The sequence below is a fragment of the Ursus americanus genome, chromosome 19, assembly GCF_024610735.1.
Source record: "Ursus americanus isolate L20-20 chromosome 19, mUrsAme1.1.p, whole genome shotgun sequence".
NCBI classification, from domain to species: Eukaryota; Metazoa; Chordata; class Mammalia; order Carnivora; family Ursidae; genus Ursus; species Ursus americanus.
In genome coordinates this window covers 51,227,795-51,253,208 of record NC_142145.1, presented here as the reverse complement: position 1 = coordinate 51,253,208, position 25,414 = coordinate 51,227,795, and the positions used below count along the sequence as shown (strand labels likewise).

At 40.6% G+C, this 25,414-nt stretch overlaps 1 protein-coding gene across 1 annotated transcript in view; it reads left to right on the top strand.

Moving 5' to 3' along the window:
- The window catches only part of DLGAP1 (DLG associated protein 1), a 793,827-nt gene that overhangs the window by 587,902 nt on the left and 180,511 nt on the right, over positions 1-25,414 (top strand). Inside the window, exon 6 of the mRNA XM_045781889.2 lies at positions 23,408-23,585. Coding sequence (XP_045637845.1) covers positions 23,408-23,585 — 178 coding nt within the window. The remainder of the gene's footprint in view (positions 1-23,407; positions 23,586-25,414) is intronic.

The window sequence follows — 25,414 nt, the reverse complement described above, 5'->3', positions numbered from 1 at the left end:
GATCTTAACTCTAGACATCTAAAGTAACGAACTTATCTAAAATTAAACGCCAGCCAAACAAATCTACATGTTAGGAGCCAGGACAGCAGTGACTTGAGGGAGGAAGAGGAGGTAGTGACTGGCGGGGGGCCTCTGGGGTACTGCTAATATGCTCTTTCTTGACTGAGAGTTGGTTCATGGGTATATTCGTTTTGTGACAATGCATTGAGCTGTAAACCTATAACTTAGGTCCTATTTTGCATACACATTATATTTCAACAACAACAAAACAATTTTTTTAAAGAAGTTGGACCAAGCGGAAAGAATGGAATGATCAGGCCCATCACCACCATCACTTTAATGATGAGCCTTTCCTGCCAGCAGCAAGAGAGAAAGCAGCAGTTAGCAAGCCAGCCCTTCCGGCAAGATGAGTCGGTCTCCTTTCCTTTCCATGGCTCCAGCCACTAGAAATGGAACTCCCTCAAACATCCCAGAGAGGGACTCTCCTAAAAGAGCACTAAAAAGGACATCACCAACATTCCATGACATTGCAGATAATAATCATACCATAAGTGACTTCTCCGAACTCTTGCTTCTAGAATCCCCAATTACCACAAGTGCTCCTATCACTGACCATTACATAGTCTTCTTAATTACCTTGTCACTAGAAGAAAAGGGATAATGACAGACTTGAGCTATTCGCCAGAATTTTATTAGGGCTTAAACAGGAGATCGGAGCTTCTTGTATCCTAGCACTCACCAAGAGGAAAATTCTGGCACTAGTTATTTGAACAGTTTACGGATGCTACCAAAACCCAGAAGTTGGCAATTGCTGTAAAACTTTCTTCAGACAGCTGCTGAAAACTATTTCTAATAAGTAGGAGGATGGAGGTTGGGTACCAGCTGCTGGGAGATAGTGGGGGAGGTAAGCAACCTAATTTTCGGGTGTGTGAATCTATTTCCCTCTCTAATCTGCTTAAGTTAATGTAGCACCAGTCTTTGGGGCTCCCAGGACACCGTATATTTACTACTATGTACTATATAAAATCAGTTTAAAATAAATAACATTTAGTAATCAATCAACATTAATTTGACTAGATTTTTATTGGTGTGGCAAAAAGTTATTCAAGAGACCTGTGTAGTTAGTTACACCAGAATTTGGTCTACCAGTTCTCACCTTCATCTCCTGAAGATCGATGACCATCTTATCTAAAAACAAACAGGAGAGCTGGAATCATCAATCCACACTGATATTATAGAATTATACCAGAAACCCAGTTTAACAATTTCTCACAGAAATCTTTATCCAAGTATTTATCATCCAGTATTTTTATTGTCCATTTACTCATCTGTTTCCTCTGATGACTACAGACTTCCTAACGCCAAAGACTTCTTAATATATCATAGGCTCTAGCATAGTAACTGGCACACAGCTGGGAGTCAACACATTCTGCTGAATGAACAGATACACGTGTGTGGCTAGTAGCATGGAGAGCGAGGACGGAAGTGCTGATTGATTCAGCTCAGCCCACGTGACCAAGGTTTTCTCACCAGCCAGTTTTGATCATTGCTACTGTCCACCAAGGCTTGGAACACAATGACCCCCATTTTTCCCAGACTTTCTCATCCTTTCTACATTTTTTAAAAATAGTCTTTATTTTCTTAGAGCAGTTTTGAATTCACAGCAAAATCGGGCAGAAAGTCCAGAGTCTCCATCAACCCCTGCCCCCTCCGCACACACGCACAGCCTTTCCCATTATTGACATCCCGTTCCACAGTGTACATTTGTTACAATCGGTGAACCTACAGCAACACAACATTATCAGCCCAGGTTCATGGTTCACGTCAGGGGTCACCCTTTGTGTTGTACATTCTATGGGCTTTGAAAAATGTATAATAACCCACTATTGTACCACCTCTACCCCAAACATTTTCTGTGCTCTGCCTACTCATCCCTCCTTGGAAACTGCTGATATTTTTTATTGTCGCCATCATTTTGCCTTCTCCAAATGTCATATGGTTGGAATCAAATAGATGTAGCCTTTTCAGATTGGCTTCTTTCACTTTTCATGGCTTGATAAGTATTCATTTCTACTAGTTCTCATTCTTTCTGGGGAGGAAACTACAAATTCATTGTCTGAATCCTGACTGCAACTAAAATCATCTGGGCAGATTTTATAGACACATATGCCCAAGTACATGCCACAGACTTCTTTCATCAGTCTGGGGTGGGCCCAGGCATCAGTATAATATGATATCTCCCCAAGAGATGCTCCCTAAGTGATAGGACCAGAGCTGAGGACCACTGCTATAGCTGGTGCATCTGTTCGGAACACCTCAGGGTTTGTGACTGTCTCTAATAAAGGAGGCTGTGACTCCATCCACCACATGCCCCACAAATAATACCTTACTTTAAAATAATCACCACAGTTATTGTCTCACATCATCTGTAGCACTTTTTTTTTTTCACCTCTGCCAGCTTGCAGCTTCATTAAGAGTGTAGATGACTTGGGGCAACTTGGGGCACTCAGTCGGTGGTGTGTCCAACTCTTGACTTGGGCTCAGGTCATGATCTCGGGGTCATCAGACTGAGCCCCATGTCAGGCTCTGCGCTCAGTAGAGAGATTCTCTCCCCTCTGCCCCTTCCCCTGCTCTCTCTCTCTCTCAGATAAATAAATCTTTTTTAAAAAGAGAGAGAGAGTGTGTGTGTAGGGGCACCTGGGTGGCTAAGTTAAGCATCTGCCTTCGGCTCAGGTCATGATCCCAGGGTCCTGGGATCGAGCCCCACACCGGGCTCCCTGCTCAGCAGGGAGTCTTCTTCTCCCTCTCCCTCTCCCCGTGCTTGTGCTCCCTCTCTCTCTAATAAATAAATAAGATCTTTAAAGATTTTATTTTAAGTAATCTCCACACACAACGGGGCTTGAACTCACAACCCCAAGATCAAGAGTCACGTGCTCTACTGACAGAAGTGTTCGTTTTAAATGCCAACAGTGTGCTGATGACCTTTCCTTTAAGCTGCAGTACTCCACGCACATCTTCTGCCTTGATGGATCCACTGGAAGGGTTAAGAGGTGTTGCAACTGTAACACGTTCCAAACTGAACTCTCCCCCCACCCCCGACTCCCTGCCAAAGTTGTTTCCTCTAGTGATCTCATGTCTTACTCTTACCATCTTTTTCACTTCTTCTTTTTTTTTAAGGTTTTATGTATTTATTTGACAGAGAGAGAGACAGCCAGCGAGAGAGGGAACACAAGCAGGGGGAGTGGGAGAGGAAGAAGCAGGCTCACAGCAGAGGAGCCTGATGTGGGGCTCGATCCCAGGACTCCAGGATCACGCCCTGAGCCGAAGGCAGATGCTTAACGACTGAGCCACCCAGGCACCCTCACGTTTTTCACTTCTTAGTAAAAGTCCTTGAAAATGTTTTAGGACCTCACTGCCTCCAGGTCATCACTCTTGAGCCACTCAACCCTTTGCTCCCACCATGCCCTGTAGCTGCTCTCATTGAGGGCACCAGTGACCTCCTTTTGCAAAATCCAGCAGTCAACTCTCATCATGCCTGATAGGTGGAAAGTCCTGGAAACACTTTCTTCACCGGGCTTACAGGACACCTTACTCTCCCGGCTTTCCTCCTCCCTCACTGGAAGTTTCTTTCCCATCTTATTTGCTGCTGCCTTATTTCTACAACCTCTTCCAATTTGAGTGAGTGGTCAGGGCTCTGTTCCACTCCCATGGTGGTCTCAGTGACTAGCATGGCTTTACATTTCATCTCTACTGTGGACTCCAAAATGGGCATCTCTAGCCTTAACCTCACCTGCTCTTTCCTCCAACTCAATGCTCCTTCCACCATCACCACAGTACCACAGCTGCTAAAGCCAGGAACCTATTGACTCCCTTATTTTCCATCTCAACATCCTCCTCATTTCCTTTAAATGCATATCATGATTAGAGATTTTTTATGAGGTTTTCTCCCTTTTTGTGTGTTTGTGCTTAGACTTTTCTTCCCTCTGCCCTCATGCCTGGAAGTTGCTCCTGCCCCTCACCACCAACTAAATGATAGGCACCATAAGGATAAGAACTAGATTTACTCACTCCCTATTATCCCCAGCACTTAGCACAGTATCTGGTACATAGCGGTTACTTAAAACATAATTGTTAAATATGTAAATGAGTGAATGAGTTGGATAAATGCCTAGCTCAATCAACCCTAAGCTGATTAGAATTGAGACTATACAATTTCTCCATCATTATGTTATGAGGAAGGATTGGCATACTGCGCCTGCCACTTAGAAACAAGAGAACAAGACAAAGGGGAAGAACGGTCATCTGGCATCTGAGGTGGGACCCTAGAAATCTATAGGGAGGTACCAGAGATTACAGTAGAGGCTTGATACAGCAGCTTCCTCCGGAACCTGGGCCCTGACAGGCAGGAAGTCGTCCTCTATTGCCTTTTCAAAAGCTACAGCAGTTCAGGCCAGCCTGCATACAGCCGTTCTCTACTTAGAATAGATTCTTTGCATTTCAAGGTGACTTCATGGACCTGATAAGGTTTTCTCATTGTCTGTATCATTTGACAGAAAAATACTCGTTCCTGAAAGATTTAGTAGAAATTGAATGCTGTCAGAATTTTAAGCCTGTGTTAAAAAAACAACTAATGTCTTTTGCAATTCTAACTCAAAACTTTAGGACAAATGGACAAACGAAATGGACAGGTAATTTTTATCCTAAGAGGTGAATCTTAAAATGGCTCCACAAGAGGTCTCTCTCTCTCTCCGCCTCTCTATGTCCCTCCCTCCCTTCCTCCCCCTTCTTTCCAGCATTTGTAATTACTATATATACATTTACGAAGAATCTTGGAGTTGCATTAATCTTGACAAATTCATAGAGCAAGGACAGCAGCTTCTTTTTATAAAACTCTTCTAGATAAATCTATTTTTATGGATACGTTATATGCAATCCAAAGATGTTGCACTTTTGCTTGTTGAGATAGTCTGTATTTTTTCAGCTTTTCGATTTAGCAGTTTGAGATAGCAATCCACTGTCCTCATTTATGGCATATGGTATATGCCCAATTCTTCATATGGCCATGTTCGTAACTTCATGGAGAAACTGTGGTCCTGATCAAAATCAATTTGCAGCTGACCTGAGTGGGAAGTCTCGCTATTTTATCACATGGCTCGCGTCCAGAATACCTAATCAGATAATGCCAGGTCACATTAGGAGATCTACAAAGCCACTCATTGCAAGAGTTTACATAGTGTAATATCTGTGAATAAGCTGCTCGGCCAAAAACTCACCTTTGGCTGAACCTCATTCTTCACACACACTTCTAATTCACATTCATTTCTTCATTGATCTTCATCATAAAAATATTTCTAACTCAACATTAAAAGAGTCATCACAAACTATCTTAATTAATAGCTAAATGCCATCATCATTACAGATTTTTTTTCACGGTATCATAACATTCCTGTGTTGAATGTGAGCATTAAAAATGTTATTTATGCATAGCTGTACCACCAGTTTCTCTAAGGTTCAGAACAGGACACAGGGGACCTTCTTTTCATCATTACCTGCAAGGACCCTGAAAATGTGGGCACTGCTGCTCCACACCAGGAGACTGCTGAGGTGTATGGGCTGGTGGTAAGTGGCTGTGTGGGGCCCCCTACCCCACCAGAACCAGGCCTCCCAAATGAGGGGCCTGGCAGAGGCAGCCTGCCAAGAAAACTAGCAAGCAAGGATTGAATAGTTCTCGAAGATCCCGATCTACTATTTGGAAACTTCTGAACAGATAATCTCTCAAGTCTCCAGGGCTAACATGCTATGACTTGAATAAAGTATGTGTCAAAACCCTGCTAAAGTTTACTCTTTTAAAAAGTATGCCAACATTTATGTTATCAATTTTCTTAGCATAGAATCAACAAACAAACATGAGTTCAATTCCTTAAACTTGATAGCACTATTATTTAGGAAATTATTTGTCCCCAGAATCGATAATTCTCTGGAAATATGTGAAGTAAAGGGATATATGATTTTATGTATGGAATAGGGTCATCAGAACAGTTTAATCTAAGGTGTTCTTTTACCTACACCCTTGCACTGATGGCAATATAATATTAACTACTTTAGCTAATTAGATGAAACTTTGATCTAAGACAATACTTTGTGCATAGTGGGTACTCAGTAAATATTCATCTACTGTTACTATTGTCAAGGATAGTTAGGCTCCTCTTATATGCAAACACAGTTTTATACTTGGTGAAAGAATGAAACAAAGCAATGAGAAGATAAGGTCTCTGAGAATACTAGTTCATTACCAAGGTTCTCATGTTCTCGGAACTGACAGAGTTCATGCAACTGTTAGGGTGCTGTCTTGGATGCTTGGCCCCAATTCCGACGTGTGCCGGGATGTTTCTCCACACCAACAAGAGACTCTCTGAACGTGAGCAGGGTGTCCCGCCATTCAACTCAATTCTGACACTATCTACTCAGTCATAGCAGCAGATCGCACAGGGTAAGGGATCAGTCCGGCAAGACTCCCCCCACCTACCCTCTCACCCACTTCAGAACCAGGTCACAAGTCCAGGATGTCCCCTGTGCTTCTGATGAACCGGCTATAGATTAGAGCTTCCATTGACCGCTTCCTTCCTTGGGTTCAATTAATTTGCTAGGGAGGCTCATAGAACTCAGAGAAACATTTTACAGCACTTACTAGATTACTGCTTTGTTGTAAAAGGGTATAACGCAGGAAGAACCAGATGGAAGAGATGCATAGGGCAATGTATGTGGGAAGGGGCAGAGTTCCTATTTCTTTTCCGGGTACACCACTGTCCCCACACTCCAGGTGTTTACTGACCCAGAGCTTCTCCAAACCCAGTCCTTTGGGGTTTGCATGGAGGCTTCAATACATAGGCATGGTTGATTAAATCTGGGGTGGGGCTCAGAAATGAGGAGGAGGTGAAAATTAAAATAAAATTCCCAAAATGATCACATGAATGTGTAGTTCACCAGAAAAAAACAAAAACAAAAACCTCCTTGTTTCTAAATATACTGAGAGACAGTAGGGTGATACAGCTTGGCCGAGGGAGGGGGCAGTTTATTGACTGTTTTTACCATTAGAGCCTATAGCTGTTCTGAAATAATCAGATCTTGCACTGTATTCACAATTCTATCTTATTTCAAATTTGTTCTTGTTTTTTCCCTAACGAGCCTCCCCACTTTCAGCTTAAATCCTAAAAATGCTAATCAGAAGGGAGGGATGTTCTTTTAGCATTAAATATTTCTCTTGTAAATAAAGGGGGTGGGGGCGCATCTGCAGTTTCGCAAAGATCCCAGGGGCAGGCTAGTAACAGAGGTCAATTCTGGTTGGCTCCGCCTAACTAGCCAGAACACAGAGCTCTTCTGAACCTCCATTCCTCGTCTGTAGAACGAGAGCCTTAGAAAGGATGACCACATCCACGCAGAGCTCTGACACCCTTTGAGTCTTTGATTAAGTCACCAATGGCAAACAGTTAACAACTCGATCTGCACGAATTATCTTGTCCTTGAAGGTACCTTTCCTGCAGACTTGGATCATGCCTGTGCTACGGCAGACGCAAAGTCCTGGACAGCCCGAGCCTCTCTTCATTCTTCAGTGTCGACCGCCCCCTGCAGGCACTCCCTGGTACTGACTCTTCTCGCGGTCAGGGCTCGTCTCCCTGGAAACACAGACTCGCTCTTTCCTTCGTTTAGACCATTGGGCACAGGAAAGACTAGGACAGAGCATAAGTGCCTTTTTCATTAGAGGGAAGACAAAGGCCAATTAATAAAGACCCAAAGAAGAGGAAGGGCACTCAGGGGTTAGAAGGGGGAAGGAAATGAGGCGAGTCTGAGCTGTCGGGGCAGCAGCCTCTGAAAGGCGAGCTTTGTTAATTTTGTCTAATCCCCTAGCTCCCTCCTTCCTGTTTCATACACATTACTTATCAGAATCTTGGGATTTTTCACAGGAGAATATGTATATTCTATTATACTGCTACCATTATACATTTTGACCAGAAAGCTTTTATCCCTTTTTATGTGTTAGTAAATGAATGTTCAGTGCTTCTCAATGGAAAAGTTAAACGATCCCCAATAGGGAGCATACTATCTTTCCATTCCCTCTCATTCAAAGCATAAGAAATTGCTATAATTTACCACAGTGCAAAGGTAATAAAGGAGGGAAGAAGTCATCTTTTCAACCTCTAAGTATGTATCTGGAAAAGCTACTGACTGCCAACAGTCCTAATTATTACTTTTACCTAACTGATTCAATCAGAGTATGTGTGGTCATTTGAATACTATTTGATTCTGGCGACAATGGATTCGTAGCGCATGTTTCTGTTTTGCTCACAAATGCTTTAAAATATGCTTCTGCCTTATATCATGGACGATTTTACTTTCCGCTCAGAATTCTGTGAAGTTAATGATTCTTCCCATTTCCTGGAAAACCTTTTTTCCTTTTTGTTTGGATGAACAAGTAAGTTATTTTCTCTAAATCTAAGCGTCAGAAGGGGTGACTTTCTACATCTAAGGCTGACGTAACACACAGCCAATGAATGCACAGCCGTGGGTATTTCGTGCCACATCCACGTTGGATTTTAAATGCCTTTTCCTATGGTCACCTCCAGGCTTTTTATACCTTACTTAAAGCATCAGGGTGGCTATCTGGAACTACAGTAGCCAGTGATGTGCTGGAAAGGTCGGGGCACTATTCAGGAGAGGGGTCTGGTTATCATAAACTACCTGCACTTGCCAGAGAAGCCGAAAACGACCAGAATGCTGCAATCAGAGAATAACATGAGTCCCACCACCTCCCTTGGCTCCTGCCTGCCTTCCTTCCTCTCCAGTGACAATAGCGCTGACCGGTAGGGCAGGGAAATGGAAGATACCAGGGCTTCAAACACTGTGATGCCTACCCAGGTCCTTGAGCCATGAGTACATTCTTAAAGTGTGCATTTTTTTTGCTCAGTGCCACAAACCTGGTTCATTGAGGTGGAAGTTTTAAAATTTGGAGGTTAAACTGGCTCTGCTTACCCTTAGGCATGAACTCAGTGCCAAACATCTAGCTTCGGATTAGGGGAGGGACCACATTGTTTCTTTTTACCCAGTTTCATTCAAACCCATTCATGGTCTGAGGGTGGAATTATTTTTATTAGAGTTTTATTTTGATATAATTGTAGATTCACATGTAGTTGTAAAAATAATACAGAGAGATCTGCTATACCTTCTACCCGGTCCCCCCCAGTGGTAACAGCCTATGAAACTGTAGTACAACGTCACAAGCAAGATACTGACACAGCCGAGATACAAAAGCTTTCCATCACCACAAATAGCCGCCGTCTATGTCGCCTTCTTATAGCTACCTTCACTTCCCTCCCACCCCCACTTCTTTCTTTACCCCTGGCAACCACTAATCTCTTCCCCATCTCTATGAATTTGTCATTTCAAGAACATTCTATAAGTAGAATCCTATAGTATGTAACCTTTTGGAAATTACTTTTTTCATTTAGCGTAATTCTCCGAAGATCCTTCCAGACTGTTGCTGACTAGCGGTCCATGGCCTGGATGTACCACAGTTTTTTTAACCTTTTACCCATGGACAGGCAACTGGAAATGTTTCCAACTGGAGACTATGATGGATAAAGCCGCTATAACATTCCTATATGGGCTTTCTGGGTGAACACAGGCTTAATTTCTCAAAGATAAATTCCCAGGAAGACAACTGCTGAGTCATATAGTAGTTGTTTCATTTTTTAAGAAACAGTCACACTCTTTAGAGTGGCTGCACTGTTTTATATTCCCATCGGCAACGTACGAGGGATTTCTCTAAATCCTATCAACATTTGCTGTCATTGATGTTTTTAGTTGAGCCATTCTGAGAGGCATGTAGCACTAGCTCGTTGTGGGTTTTATTTGCGTTTCCCTGATGGTTAATGATGTTCATCACCTTTTTGCGTGCTTATTTGTGAAATGTCTCCTCAGGCCTTTTGCCCATTTTCTAACTAGATTTTTTCCCTGTCAGATTTTGAGAGTGCTTTACAGAAGCTACAAGTCCTTCATCAGATACATTTTTAAAATCTTCTCATCTCTAGCCTGTCTTTTCACCTTCATAGAGCCAAAGAGCCAATGCTTTTAATTTTGATTACATCCAATTTAGCAAGTTTTCCTTTTATGTATCTTTCTTTTAGTGTCAAATCTAAGAACACTTAGCCCGTCTTAGAATCCCAAAGATTTTCTCTGTTTTTTCCCTGTCTTATATTTAAGACTATGATCCATTTTTGAGTTAGTTTTTTATAAGGGGTGAGACTTAGTTTAAAATTTTGTTTTTGTTTTGTTTTGGGTTTTGCCTATAAATGTCCAATGACTCCAGCACCATTTGTCGAAAAGGCTATCTTTCCTCCATTGCATTGCTATTGTGATTGCAATAGTCACTTGGGCGTGTTGTGGGGGGTTATTTCTGGATTCCCCGCTCTGTGACACTGATGTACGTGTCCATCCCCCCCCAATACCACACAGTCTTGATTACTGAAGCTAAATACAAGTCTTCAAACTGAGTAGAGTAAAAATAAGAGTAGAATAGAATAGAAAAGTAAATCCTACTTTATTCCTCAAAATTATTTTAGGGGCACCTGGGTGGCTCAGTCAGTTAAGTGTCCAACTCTTGACTTCAGCTCAGGTCATGATCTCAGGGTTGTGGGATTGAACCCCATGTCTGGCTCGGTGCTCAACACAGAGTCTGCTTGTCCCTCTCCCAGCCCCTTACCCACTCCTACCTCACCTGGTGCATGCACGCACTTTCTAATAAATAAAATCTTTAAAAATATTATTTTAGCTATTCTAGTTCCTTTGACTTTCTATGTAGATTTTTAAATAATCTTGTATATATCCAAAAATATGGAATTTTGATAGGAAATGCATTAAACCTGCATGTCAATTTGGGGAGAATTTACATTTTTACTACATTGAACATCTCCATTGATTTAATCTTTTTTTTAATCTTCTTTGATGTCTTTCATTGGCATTGCATAGTTTTCTGCACACGAGTCTTAAGGATGCTTTGTTAGACTTACACCTAAGCGTTGAAATTTTTTTTAACAGTTGTAAATGGTATTGTATGTCTAATTTTGGTGTCTGTGTGTTCATTCTAGTATATAGAAATACAATTGATTTTTATATGTTGATCTTATATTCTGTGACTTGGCTGAAATTACTTCTTAGTTCAGGAATTTTTTGTGTGGATTCCTTGGGATTTTCTATGTTGGCAATCATATCAACTGCAAATAAAGATAGTTTTATTTCTTCCTTTCCAATTTGTATCCTTTTTATTTCCTACTATACTGACTAGAACTGTCAGCACTTGGCAAAATAAAAGTGAGATTGAACATCCTTCCTTTGTTCATAATCTCAGAGGGAAAAATTCAGTCTTTTGCTATTAAGTATAATGTTAGCTGTACACGTTGCATAATATTTCAATTCTCTTAAATTGGTTGACGCTTCACTTTATGGCCCAGAATATGGTCTTTCTTTGTATATTTTCCACGGGCACTTGGAATGAACATGTGTTCTGCTGTTCTCGTGTACAGCGTTCTTTAGGCGTCTGTTTGATGCTATTGGTTGATACAGTTTTGAGATCTTCTCAATCCTCCTTGATTTTCCATCTAGTCGCTCCAACAGTTGTTGAGAAGTGGTCGTTGAAGTTTCCAACTGTATTGTGGATTTTCTGTCTCTTTCAGTTCTATCAGTTTTCGCTTCACTTGTCTTGCAGCTTTATGGTTTGCCGCGTACGTAGTTAGGACTCCTTTGTCTTCTTAATGGATTTGTTCTGTACTTATTATATAATGTCCTCTCTGGGCATTTTTCTTTACCAATAAGCTTTACTAATAAAGTTTCTTTAGCTGATATCAATAGAGCCACTCCTGTTTTCCGTTGATTGTTTACATGATACAATTTTTTCTATCCTTTTACTAACTTGTTTACATCATTGTATTTGAAGTGAGTTTCTTGGAGACAACAAATAGTTGGGTCATGTTTTTTATTCCAGTCTGCAAATCTCTTAATTAATGCATTGAGACTATATATTTAATGTAATTATCTTAGAGTTGAAGTCTTCCATTAGATTTTTTGTTTTCTGTTTGTTCTGTTTTTTGTTTCTCTGGTTTTGCTTCCTGCTTTTTTATGGGAAACAAATATTTTTCAGAATTCTATTTGGATTTATCTGTAGTGTCTTTGAGTATGTTCTTTTTATATAGTTTTTTTAGTGGTATAGATTTAGGAATTATAATTTGTAACAATTTAATGGTATCATTTTACCAGTTTGAGTAAAATATAGAAACTTACTTCCCTTTATATCTGTTTACCATCTCCTATTCATAACATAATCACCTTAAATATTTCCTCTGCAAACATTCTGAGCCCCACCAGACAGTGTTGTAATTTTGGCTTAACCATCAAACATAATTTTAAAAAACGCAATAGAAGTTAGAAAGCCTGTTATATTTACCCATATTTATGCTTACCATGCCCTTTCTTCCTTCCTGATGCTGCAAGTTTCCTTCGTGGATCATTTCCTTTCTGTTTAAGGAATGGCCCTTAGGCATTCTTTCAGGTAGATATTCTGGCAACAAATTCTTCTAGCTTTCCTTGGTCTAAAAAGGTCATTATCTCCCCTTCATTCCTGAAGGATAATTTCACTGGATGTAGAATTCTGGGTTGGCGGTTCTTTTCTTTAAGACCTTAAAAAAAATATCACCTCTTTTTCACCTCCACGGTTTAAAGAGAAATTTGTTTCATTCAAATTGGGTTTTTTCCTATAGATAAGTACACTTCAGCTACTTTCAAGATTTTTACTTTGTCTTCAGTGTTTAGATGCTTAATTATAATGTGTCTTGCCATGGATTTCTCTAGATTTGTCCTGTTTAAGATTCACTTGCCTTCTCGAATCTGTTCGTTTATGTCTCTGCACAAATTGAGGACATTTTCAGCCATTATTTCTTTGAATATGTTTTTTCAGTCCCACCCTCTTTCTCCTCTTTCTCCTCTCTTTCCCTCTTTCTCCTCTCCTTCCCAGACTCCAATGACGCGAATGTTCATCTTTTGTTTTAGTCCTACAGGTCCATGAAGCCCTACTTCTTTTTTTCTCTCTCTCCCTGTCATTCAGACTGGGTGATTTCCAATGTTCTATCATCCAGTTTGCTGCTTCCTTCCTTCTCCCCTCCATTCTGCTGTTGACCCCATCTACTAAGCTTTATATTTGGTTACTGTATTTTTCAGTTCTAAAATTTTTATTTGGTTCTTCTTTATATCTTCTATTTCTTTGCTGGGACTATTTATTTGCTGAAGCTATGTTTTTTATTAGTTCCAAGTGTGTTAATAATTGTTCTTTAAAGCTTTGCTATCCTCACTGCTTTCAAGTTTTTTCAGATAATTTAACATCTCAGTCTTCTCAGTATTGGCATCTATTGATTGTCATTTTTCACTCAGTTTCAGATCTTCCTGGTTCTTAGTACGGCACTTGAAACCTGGACATTTTTGTATTATTATGAGACTGTGGATGTTATTTAAACCTTCTCTTTTCGCTGGTTTTTAAAATACCACTCCAGCAGGAGAATAGGGAGCACCATCTTATCACTGCCAGTTAAATGTACAAGTCCAAGTTCCCCATTTAAATTCTATTGACACCTATTCCTCATTACTGTTGGGTATGGGTGGGAGTTCTGCGATTCCCACATGCTCTCCACTAATGCCACACATTGGAGGCAGTTTTGTTACCGTTAGCAATGATGAAAGATCTAACTCTCCACTAGGCCTTTTCTGAAACTCATTACTATTGGATAGAAATGGAAGTCCAGGGACATCTGGGTGGCTCAGTCATTAAGCGTCTGCCTTCATCTCAGGGCGTGGTCCCGGGGTCCTGGGATCGAGCCCTGCATCAGGCTCCTCTGCTGGAAGGCTGCTTCTTCCTCTCCCACTCCCCCTGCTTGTGTTCCCTCTCTCACTGGCTGTCACTCTCTCTCTGTCAAATGGATAAATAAAATCTTAAAAAAGGAAAAAAAAAAAAAGAAAAAAGAAAAAGAAATGGAAGTCCAGGCTCCCCTTGTGGTCCCCACCACTACCCCAGGGTAGAAGATTCCTCATGGGGATAAAAGTCTCAGCTCCCTACTTGGCCTTTTCTGATACCACCTTGGTGAAAATGCTACAGCACATCCTTATGACCTCATGACGGTAGAGATAGGTCTGTGCTTCCCACTTGGCCTTTACTGGCATGGGTAGAGGCGGTACTACAGTTTTTTCTTTGGTGTTCAGCTAGAAAAGTGCTCTTAGAATGGCTAAAATTGACAACATAAGAAACAACAGGTGTCGGCATGGATGCAGGAAAAGAGGAACCGTCTTGCACTGTTGGTGGGAATGCAGACTGGTGCAGCCACTCTGGAGAACAGTATGGAGGTTCCTCGAAAAGTTAAAAATAGAGCTACCTTATGATCCAGCAATTGCTCTACTAGGTATTTACCCAAAGGATACAAAAATACAGATTCAAAGGGGGTACATGCACCCTGATGTTTATAGCAGCATTATCAACAATAGCCAAACCATGGAGAGAGTCCAAATATCCTTCAACTGATGAATGGATAAAGAAGATGTGGTGTGTATGTGTGTGTGTGTGTGTGTGTGTGTGTGTGTGTAATGGAATATTACTCAGCCATCAAAAAGAATGAAATCTTGCCATTTACAATGATGTGGATGGAGCTAGAGTGTATTATGCTAAGCAAAATAAGTCAGTCAGAGAAAAACAAATACCATATGATTTCACTCATATGTGGAATTTAAGAAACAAAACAGATGAACATGGCAGGGGGAGAGGGAAACAAATCATAAGAGACTCTTGAAGATAGAGAACTGATGGAGGAAGGTGGGTGAGGGATGGGCTAAAGGTGTGATGGAGATTAAGGAGGGCACTTATGATGAGCACTGGGTATTGTATGTAAGTGATAAATCACTGAATTCTACTCCTGAAACCAACATTGCACCCTATATTAACTAACTAGAATTCAAATAAAAATTGGGGAAAAAAGTAAAAGTGTTCTTAGACCCATAAATACAGAGAACAAACTGGTAGTTGCAGAGGGGTGGGGGTGAGGGGATGGGCAAAATAGAAGTGAAGCAGATTAAGAGGAACAAATCTCCAGTTATAAAATAAATAAGCCATGGGATGAGAAGTAAAGCATAGGAAATACAGTCATTAATACTGTAATAACATTGTATGGTAGCAGATGGTAACTTTGCCTTAGAGCAAAAACTATAGTATTGATAGACTGAGTCAGCTCAGTCTTCTAATCACTGATTCACCCAATTCCAGTCAATAACTTGACGAATAATTGGATAAGAAAATAGACGGCATAATTACGGGGAAGGTATAAGATGATTAAGACTATAGAAGTCAGATAGATCTAGCTTTTGATTCTGAGTTTATAAACTTGTCAGCCTCAACGTCCTCATTTGTTAAATAGAGGTGATAATGCTTCATAATTACTATAATACATAATATTGGTGTGGTAGATAAGACATTGTAGGTAAAGCACTTAAATGCATAGGACCTTGTAAAACTCACTGATCCGAGGTATTGCTATGTTTCCTTCTGTTATTACATATCCTGGTGACACATAACTGGCAAGAACAGTTGATCTATTGCATATATTTCATGGGGATGACAGGATTGATCTTTGATTTCAATTTATTTTTTTAAGATTTTATTTATTTATTTGAGAGAGAGAGAGAACATGAGCAAGGGCAGAGCGAGAGGGAGAAGCAGACCCCCCCTGCTGAGCAGGGAGCCCAACAAGGAGCTCAATCCCAGGACCCGGGGATCATGACCTGAGCCAAAGGCAGACGCTCAACTGACTGAGCCACCCAGGCACTCCTTTTGATTTCATTTTAATAGGAACTAAAGTGTCAAAAATTGGAATGACTTAACATCATTTTATATGAAGATATAAATGTTGTCCAAAAGGGAGCTTACCAGAAGCTAAGTGTGTTTATAGGTCAAACAATCCAGAGCTTTCTCAGGCCATATCCCAGAAGGATTTTCTGTAAAATAGATGATAATAGCCATTCTGTATTCTGCACTTGTCAGCCCACATTTGGAAGTTTAAGTTTGGTTCTGGGTGCTTTGTTGTCAAAGAGAAAGTCACAAATCGGACCGACTTTAGAGACAAGTCATCAAGGTAATGGACAGCCTGAAGTCTTGACATAAGAGGATGAGATAAAGGGGGCATGTCACCTGGAGAAGAGAACGCTTAGCTGGGATAGACACCTGTGTTCAAACAACTGAAGACTATTGCATGGAAGAGATGTCTTTTTGTGATCTTTTGGCAGGCCCAGTAGTGAGTGTAGACACAGAGTTGACAATGGGGATTAGGAGAAAACCAACATTATAAGAATTATTTAAGAATCTATCTTTAGTTGTTTTTTGTTCTTCCCAAAGTCAGAGAAGTACTTTGTGAAAAATCTATCAAATCTCTTTTACACGGGTTTTAACCGTTCCGATTTGTCAATGTCAGCTTACATCTACGGAAGTACATCTGCTCTGCCCTGACACTTCCTAAATCGAAGGAAACACTGTATTCAGCTCAAAGCAGCATTTAGGTCACTATTCCACCACCACCCCCGCCCCCCCCCCCCGAGCATCACCATCATGGGTTTTCTACTAACGAATACAGTTAAATTGTCATCACAGCTTTCTTAGTGATGACATTCTTTCTTTCCTTACTGGTTCATAAACTGACACTATTGGCGACAGTCTTTCTGCAATCTCTAACTGCTTATGGAATTACTTTTTTGGATGTCTTAATTATTTTGATGCAATTTGTTCTCAATAATGCTACATCAAGTTTTAATTATATTACTGTTCTGCAATTACTACAGCAGTAAAATTATACTCACATTTTTACAATACTTTCCACCAAATAATAGAAGTATCATTTTTCTCTTCTCAACCATAGCAATAATAGCCCCTGAAATACTACTATATTATTTAGTGTGCTTAAAACTTACCCTAAATGATCAATAATATGTCTTTCCAGGAGGAAACGAAGTGACAGTTTTTATTATGTTGGTCCTCAAATTTGTTGGAAGTTTAATTGCCAAGAAATGAAATAGGGAAGATTAAGTACTTCTGGTAAAGAGAGATTGTTACCTCTGGGTGTATTATCCCCCCAAGAATTGGAAGCAGGGACTCGACAGATATTTGTATGCCATGTTCACAGCAGCTTCATTCACCATAGCAAAAGGTGGAAGCAAGCCAAGAGTCCGTCAGTAGATGAGCGGATCAACCAAATGTAGTCTACACACACAAGGGGATCTTATTCAGCCTTAAAGGAAGTTCGTTCTGCCACGTGCTGCACCACGGATGAACCTTGAGGACATTATACTCAGTGAAACTAGCCAGGCAAATACTATCCCATTTCACTTGCGGGAGATACACCTACAGTGGCCAGACTCAGAGGGACATAAAGTAGAACGCTGGTTGCCAGGGGCTGCGGGTGAGACCGCTCAAGATCTACTCTCAGACAAATACCATATGATCTCACGTGTAGACTCTAAACAAAAACTCGGCTTATAAATACAGAGAACAGGTTGGTGGTCACCAAAGGCGAGTGCTGGGGGTAGGAGAAATGGGTGAAGGGGGTCCAAAGGTGCAAGCTTCCAGTTATAAAATGAAGTCCTGTGGATGTCATGTACAGCATGGAGATCATAGGTAAGAATTATTGGGGCGCCTGGGGGGCTCAGTTGTTAAGCATCTGCCTTCAGCTCAGGGCATGATCCCAGCGTTCTGGGATCGAGCCCCACATCGGGCTCCTCTGCCAAGAGCCTGCTTCTTCCTCTCCCACTCCCCCTGCTTGTGTTCCCTCTCTCGCTGGCTGTCTCTCTCTCCGTCAAATAAATAAATAAAATCTTTTTTAAAAAAAGAATACTATACTATATATCTGAAAGTGTTAGGGGCGCCTGGGTGGCTCAGTAAGTTAGCGTCTGCCTTCGGCTTGGGTCATGATCCCAGGTCCTGGGATGGAGCCCCGTGTCCGGCTCCCTGCTCAGCGGGGAGTCTGCTTCTCCCTCTGCCCCTCCCCCTGCTTGTGCTGTCTCTCCCTCTGTCAAATAAATAAATAAAAGCTTTTTTAAAAAAAGTGCTGAAAGTAAAATCTTAGAAGTTCTCATCACAAGAAAAAACTCTTCTGTAGCGCCGGATGTTAACTAGATTTATTAGGGTGATCATTTAGCAATACTCACAAACAGTGAATCGTTACGTTGTACATCTGAAACTAATATGTCAATCTTATATCTCAATTTAAAAAAAATTTTTAAGAAGATCTACTGTCTTCGCAAATCTCAAGCACACAGCACACTATTATTAGCTACGGTCACTTTGCCGCACAACACGTCCCTAGAGTGTATTCATCTGATGAAGTTAAACTTTTAGTACTCTTACAAAGTTAATCATTTTCACTTCAGGGACACTGGTTTAAAATTTTGCAGCCTGAGGATTATTGCATTCTTCTCTCCTTTGGCAAACTTACTGATCCGCTGGGCCAAGCTTGTTTATGTGGCTGCCCCATGACAACCGTAAGGGTGTCCTATCTGTGAATGCACGTAAAGGACATGAGAGTGGATGGGACTCGGCCCGGCCAAAGTCTCAGTTCTGATAAGCCACAAAACTTTAACCGAGCCTAAGCAATTTAGGGAGAAAAGTGGGAAAAGACAGATGTCATGTGAAGAGGCCAACACGGAAAAATAATCTAACGTGAAAACTATTATTTCTGAATATGCTCATGCCCTTTCTTCTTGGCAAAGCACCCTTCTTACGAGGTGCAATGAGGTAATCAATATACTATTTCCTGGTATTTCTTTCGTGTTTCTATACCAGCAGCACACGTCCTCCTGTATATTTTATATTGAGAGCTGTGGGCTCCGCTAAGTGGACAAGAGGTCATTTCCTTATATTTAGCGTATGATTAAAGTATGTGTTGTTTAATCAGAAATGACTCACCGAAGTAGAACTATTCAATCCTTTCTGAATGATTTTTCACTTAGAAATTTGGGAATTATGCCTTATTTCATAACAAGTGACTAGGGTGAATGACTGTTGCAATGACGCCTCATTTCCCCATCTCAGCCGACAGACACTCATTTGTCAGAACACTGGACTTTCACCTCTTCTTTGGAATATACACCATTCATGAAATAGTCACCCCCTCCCATTGCTGCCCCCATAACCACCTGGCACAGCAGCAGCATTTATGTTGACAATATCGTTGCCCTGGGTCAGGTTGCAAAAGAGCCAAAGAAACACACTTGTCATCTAATTCTCAAGTTCTAAGGGGAAGTGAACTTTAGGTTGGAAATGCTTCTAGCTAAGTCTCTCTTTTCCTAGAAGAGATCTTAAGGGGGAAATGAATCCTTCAGTTGGTTGGTTGGTTGGTTGGTTGGTTGGTTGGGATTGGGGCCATGAGCATTTATAAAGTAACCCCTGTGTGTCATCATAACAGCACATAACACATGGCAAATATTTACTTGAGCTGGCAGAGCAAATAGCTCATGTCTGATAGCTACTTGTAGGATCCATAGAGAACATTTATTTTTAGAACAGTTTCCCTTTTGTAATAATAATGTAGGAGGTTTACTTTCACTGTTAAATTCCAGATCTGTTTTAATTCGGTCACTTTTTCAGTGCAATTGCAAAAAGTAGTTGCTCAAATTCCCAGGTTTTGGTGTTCCTAAGTCTATCATTTTGACGATTGTGTTTAAGTAATTCCATACAAACTTCAAGAATGAGTGCAGTCTTACGCATCGCAAAGAGGATATTTGCATTGTGGAGATTATCTTTACCATCTGCGGACATGGACCTGGGTGTGCCTGGATCTGATGTGCAAATGGTGTTTATATTTATCAACATTTCTCTAATTTACTGAGCCTCTGTCCATTTTTTGAGTCATTTGCATTATACTTTAATTTGCTAAGTCCACTTTAAATGTTATAGGCATGAACCCTCTACATTACATCGTGTGGTATTGCAAATATGGTTCCTACCCAGTGACTATTATTCTTAACTTTGCTTACACTGTCTTGTGTTGAACAAAAGTTTTAAATTTTTATGTAGTTCTAACTTGACAATCTTTTCCTTTTTATGGCTTTTAATTTCAACATCCTGTTTCTAAACTCTTTCTCCACCGCTTTCGTTTCAATTCTTAGGCTTTCTTTATTGCCTTCCATAAGGTTTTATAGTTTTTTCCATAAAATTCTGGTAATTCAAAAAAAGTTTTTAGGTATAGAAAGTAAGATTATGCGGAATGCCTGGCTGGCTCAGTCAGAGCAGGCAACTCTTGATCTCGGGGTTGTAAGTTTGAGCCCCACATTGCACATAGAGATTACTTAAAAATAAAATCTTAGAAAAAAAAAAAAAAAGATCAGAGGGGTGCCTTGGTGGCTCGGTCAGGTAAGCATCTGCCTTCGGCTCAGGTCATGATATCAGGGTTCTGGGATCAAGTCCCATGTCAGGCTCCCTGCTCAGCGGGAAGTCTGCTTCTTCCTCTCCCTCTCCCTCCCCACCCCTCGCTTGTGCTCGCTCGTGCTCGCTCATTCTCTCAAATAAATAAATGAAATCTCATGCTCGCTCATTCTCTCTCCCAAATAAATGAAAAAAAGATTATAAAACACATTCTTCTTCTATAACATACTAGACAACTTTAAATCTGTAAATATTTGATTTTTAATCTTTCAATCTATATGGACAGTAGGAATCCATTTTCTTCCGTGTGGATGCAAACTCATCAAATACCATTACTAAGTAATTGATCTCTTCCCTGCTTAGTACATTGCAAAGGTGGCGATTCAAATAAGTTCAGTAGACACTCAGTTCTGTTTCTGGAGCCTTAACTTTATTTTATTGATTTGTCTATTCCTTCACTATATCACACTACTTTCATCTTTGTAGTTATAAAGTATATTTGAGATCTGATAGGATATTTATCTCCTTTTTTATTTATTTTTATTTTCTGGCTGTTTTTTAGACCCCCTCCTCTTACTCATCTTCCATATTTAATCCTCACGTGGGGTCTTAAATCCATCTGCCCAAGTTCCGCTACTACCTAACTCAGTCCTCTCACTGGTTACTTACATTATCGCCATATGCAATCCCTTCACTGGCTCTCCTTCCCTCATTGTGCCAACTAGAGTCTACTCTCTGAACTCCCTCCATTAGGAAATTTGATTGTTTTGAGGCCTCATATAATTTTTTAAAAGGCTTAATTGAGCTATAATGTATATACCAAACACTCATTTAAAATGTGCAATTCAATGGTCTTCAGCATATTCAGACTTGTGCAACCATCACCACAATCATTTTTAGAGTATTTTCACCACTCCGAAGAAAAAGGCCATACCTTTTAGATATCAACCCCCAACCTTGCCATCTTCCTCCTCTTCTTCTGCTGCGCCGAGCGTCCCAGTCTAGGCAACCACTAATCTACTTTCTGTAGAGATTTTTTTATTCTGGACATTTCTTAAGAGTGGAATCGTATAATGTACAACTGGCCTCTTCCACTTACCATGATGTTTACAAAATTCATCCATGTTGTAGCACATATCAGTACTAAACTCTTTCTTGTGGCCAACTCATATTCCACTGTACAGATACACCACATTTCACCCGTTCAGCAGCTGGCAGACATTTGGGTTGCCTCTACCTTTTGGCTCTTATGAATAATGCTGCTATGAACTTCATGTAAACTTTAAGATGAGTCTGTTACACTCTAATAAAAAAAATCTGAGAATTTTTATTATAATTGCTTTAGGTTTGTAGATTAATTTAGGAAAAATTTAATTTTTTTCTTACAGTATTACTTCCATCGAGGAAAATTATCTTCCTTTTCCTAAACATTTGTTTAGGCCTTGTTTATTGTCTTCCATAAAGTTTTATAGTTTTCTTCATAAAATTCTGTTGCTTTTTTTTTTAATCTGTACTTATTTTATAATGTTTTGCCATTTGAATGGGATTTTTTTTTTATTTATTTATTTGACAGAGATAGAGACAGCCAGCGAGAAAGGGAACACAAGCAGGGGGAGTGGGAGAGGAAGAAGCAGGCTTCCCAGCGGAGCAGGGAGCCTGATGTGGGGCTCGATCCCAGGACCCTGGGATCACGCCCTGGGCTGAAGACAGATGCTCAACGACTGAGCCACCCAGGCACCCTGGAATGGGATTTTTTAAATTAAAATTTCTATTTGGTGGTGGCAGTATATAGAAAAGCTATTAATTTTTTTAACCCTGTATCTAGCTATCCTGTGGATCTCTCTTACGCATTCTAATAGTTTTTCAGTTTTTTTTATCTTCCAGATAATTATATAATCTGTGAATACACAAAGCTTATCTCTTACTTCCCAATATTTATATCCCCTATATCTTTTTATTTTCTAATTTCATTGGTTATGATCTCCAGAATAATGAAAATAATAGCAATGATAATGGGCATACATCCTTATCAACTTTAATTTTTACTGCAAGCAATATTTCAGCAAAAATAAAAGAAATTGAACAATGAAAGAAAAATCACCTGAATCCCATGTGAAAATAAGGTTGAAAAATTCCTGAAAATTAATTGTTTGTATATGTATAGAAAGGCAGGAAGGATATACACCAGACTGCTATGGGTAGTTCTTTTAAGGTTGTGGAATTCTGGAGCAGAAACAGGGGTGGAGAGGGAGACCCACTTTCTGTTTTATGCACTCCTGTATAGCTTGGCAATGAGCCTTTCCTACTTTTATAATTTTAAAATCCATCTTGAAAAAAATGCAAAATGTGTAAAGACTTTCTTTACATATGAAGATTTAAAAATACGTGCGTTGTTAATGGCTAAAATTTACGTTTTGTTCACGAAGTTCAATCTCAACTAAATGACACAAGGATTAGACAGACAGACAAGTAGATGAGAGAAGAACTGGTAGAGATACTGATATAGTTACAGATGTATACCCACTGGCTGTTACTAGAAAGTCCAAAAACAAAAAGATGGCCACAGAAAGGAAGTGGGTAAAAGAAAAGGCTTACAGAACACAGGACAAGATTCTGGAGTGGGGCAGTCAGAGCTATTATCTCCCTCCTCCAGATGCCTGGGAAAATGCGAATGGGGAGATTATTTCATGGGCTAAAGAGAATTTTAATTGCTCTCTAATGTCATCAGACCCTAATGATTTCCTGTCAAAAGTTTTTCCTTCTGAGACACCATGGGGGAGTCTAGTAATCCTAGGAAGCCATCTACATTATTCGTCCCAGTACTTAGGGATACCACATCAATGACAGTGCTCTCACATCTTAGTACTGCTTACATCTTGGAATATGACTAAACGTGCCCCTTCTCTTATTCCCTTGCAGGATTTCCAATGAACACTCCCCCAAACTCCAGATCCGGAGTCACAGTTACCTGAGGGCCGTCAGTGAAGTCTCCATCAACCGAAGCCTGGACAGCCTAGACCCTGCCGGCCTGCTCACGTCACCAAAGTTCCGCTCGAGGAATGAGAGCTACATGCGAGCCATGAGCACCATCAGCCAGGTGAGCACCGTGTCTGTGGGCCATTACCTGCGTAAGGGTTAGTGGACACAGGGCATGAAGGGAGGGGGTAGCCCCTTGCAGAGGAGACCACTGATGGATCAGCCTGACCTACGTGCTATGCACGTTCAGCTACAGCCAGCACCTGGTATGAGCAGCCCACCACCAGGGAAGGGGTCCTCTGCTGATGCATAAAGGACACTGGAGTGAGTCCTTGGAAATTCATCAGCAGTCAGTCAGTACCAGCACGCTTGCCATTAGGAAGTTGATGGATGAGGTGATAAAGATGCTTGAAGGATAGAAAGACAGGGTAGACATCAACTGGCAAAAACCACAGCAGTGTCTAATCATAGAAGTACAAGTATTGAGCAGATCATCAAGACAGGGCGCCAGGGACATGAAGGGAGATACGATCTACTTATCTCAACTGGGTCCCAGGTGAATACTGTATCTTGGTAATGAGACAAAAGCCACTTCTAAGAACAGATATGCCAGACCAGGGATTAAGACTCAAAAAAGGCAACGTAATGGTCTATCCAAAATATTCAGCTGAAGGTCCTCCAGTCTCTCCCATCAAAGGTCTCAGATTGGGGGAGAGGGCTGGGCTACCTAAGATCGGGGTGGAGAGGACCTGGGACTCTTGGAGGACCTGACCGTGCACTTTTTGGGGGCCACCAAAGGAGCTGAAGGTACCCCAGGGGCTGGCTTCCTCTGGGAGCACAACAAGAAGGGTATTTTTTAAATGATGTATAGGAACTCTGAATTTAAATTTCTATCACAAATTAACCACTGTACAATTAATTCAGCTAGTATTTAATGAGCAGAACACTGGACCAGATTATACAAGTTACTCATCAATGACCAGCACAAAATCCATTCCCACCAAGAGCTTACAAGAGTACAAATAGGATAAAAGTGTTATCATTATTATTATTTACTTGAATGCCACAATACACTCTGAGGTGGGCAGAGCAAGTATTATTAACAAGAGGTACCTTTGCTGGGTCAGACACTCTGCGAATTGCTTTATAGTTTCATAATATTATTTTATAAAACACTCTATGAGGTATGTAAGGAGCCAGATGTTAAATGGGATTTTGTGGTCACAGAATAGTCAACAAGATCCTGAAACTAAGGAGAAAACAGCGCTAAGAACCCAGGATTCTAAAGAGAGAGTTTCCAGGCATGCAGTCTAGGAATGTATATTTTAACAAATACTCCAAGAGATTCTAATAAAGTAGTATTTGATCTGAATTTTGAAAAATGCTTCCCTAAAGCATGTTCAAGAAATAGTGAATGTTCTAGTTTTGTTGGAGCTCGGAATACTTGTCGAGGGAGCAATGGGAAATCTGTCCTGAATTTTGCCCTGGGTATATATTTTTTTTTTAAAGATTTGTTTGTTTGTTTGTTTGTTTGGGAGAGAGAGAGAGAGGGCAAAGTGAGAGAGAGAGAGCATGAGTGGAGGGCGCAGAAGGAGAAGGAGAAGCAGGCTCCCCACTGCACAGAGAGCCTGATGCAGGGATTCGAGGCTCAATCCCAGGACCTTGGGATCATGACCTGAGCCAAAGGTAGACACTTAACCAACTGAGCCATCCAAGTGCCCCTCCTTGGATATATTTTTTAATGCATGGCTTTGCTTGCCAGGCCCAGAGGACTGGACTTCATTTATTGGGAATGGGATTGATTAAAGATTAATTAAAACTTCAGCTTTTAAGCAAGCAAGAGATATGATCATAACTTTGATGTGAGAGAATTCATATGGAAAAAACAGAGGAAAGATGAGAGAGGATGAATTGCTAGAAGCAGAGAAACTAGTTTGGAAGACATTGTGA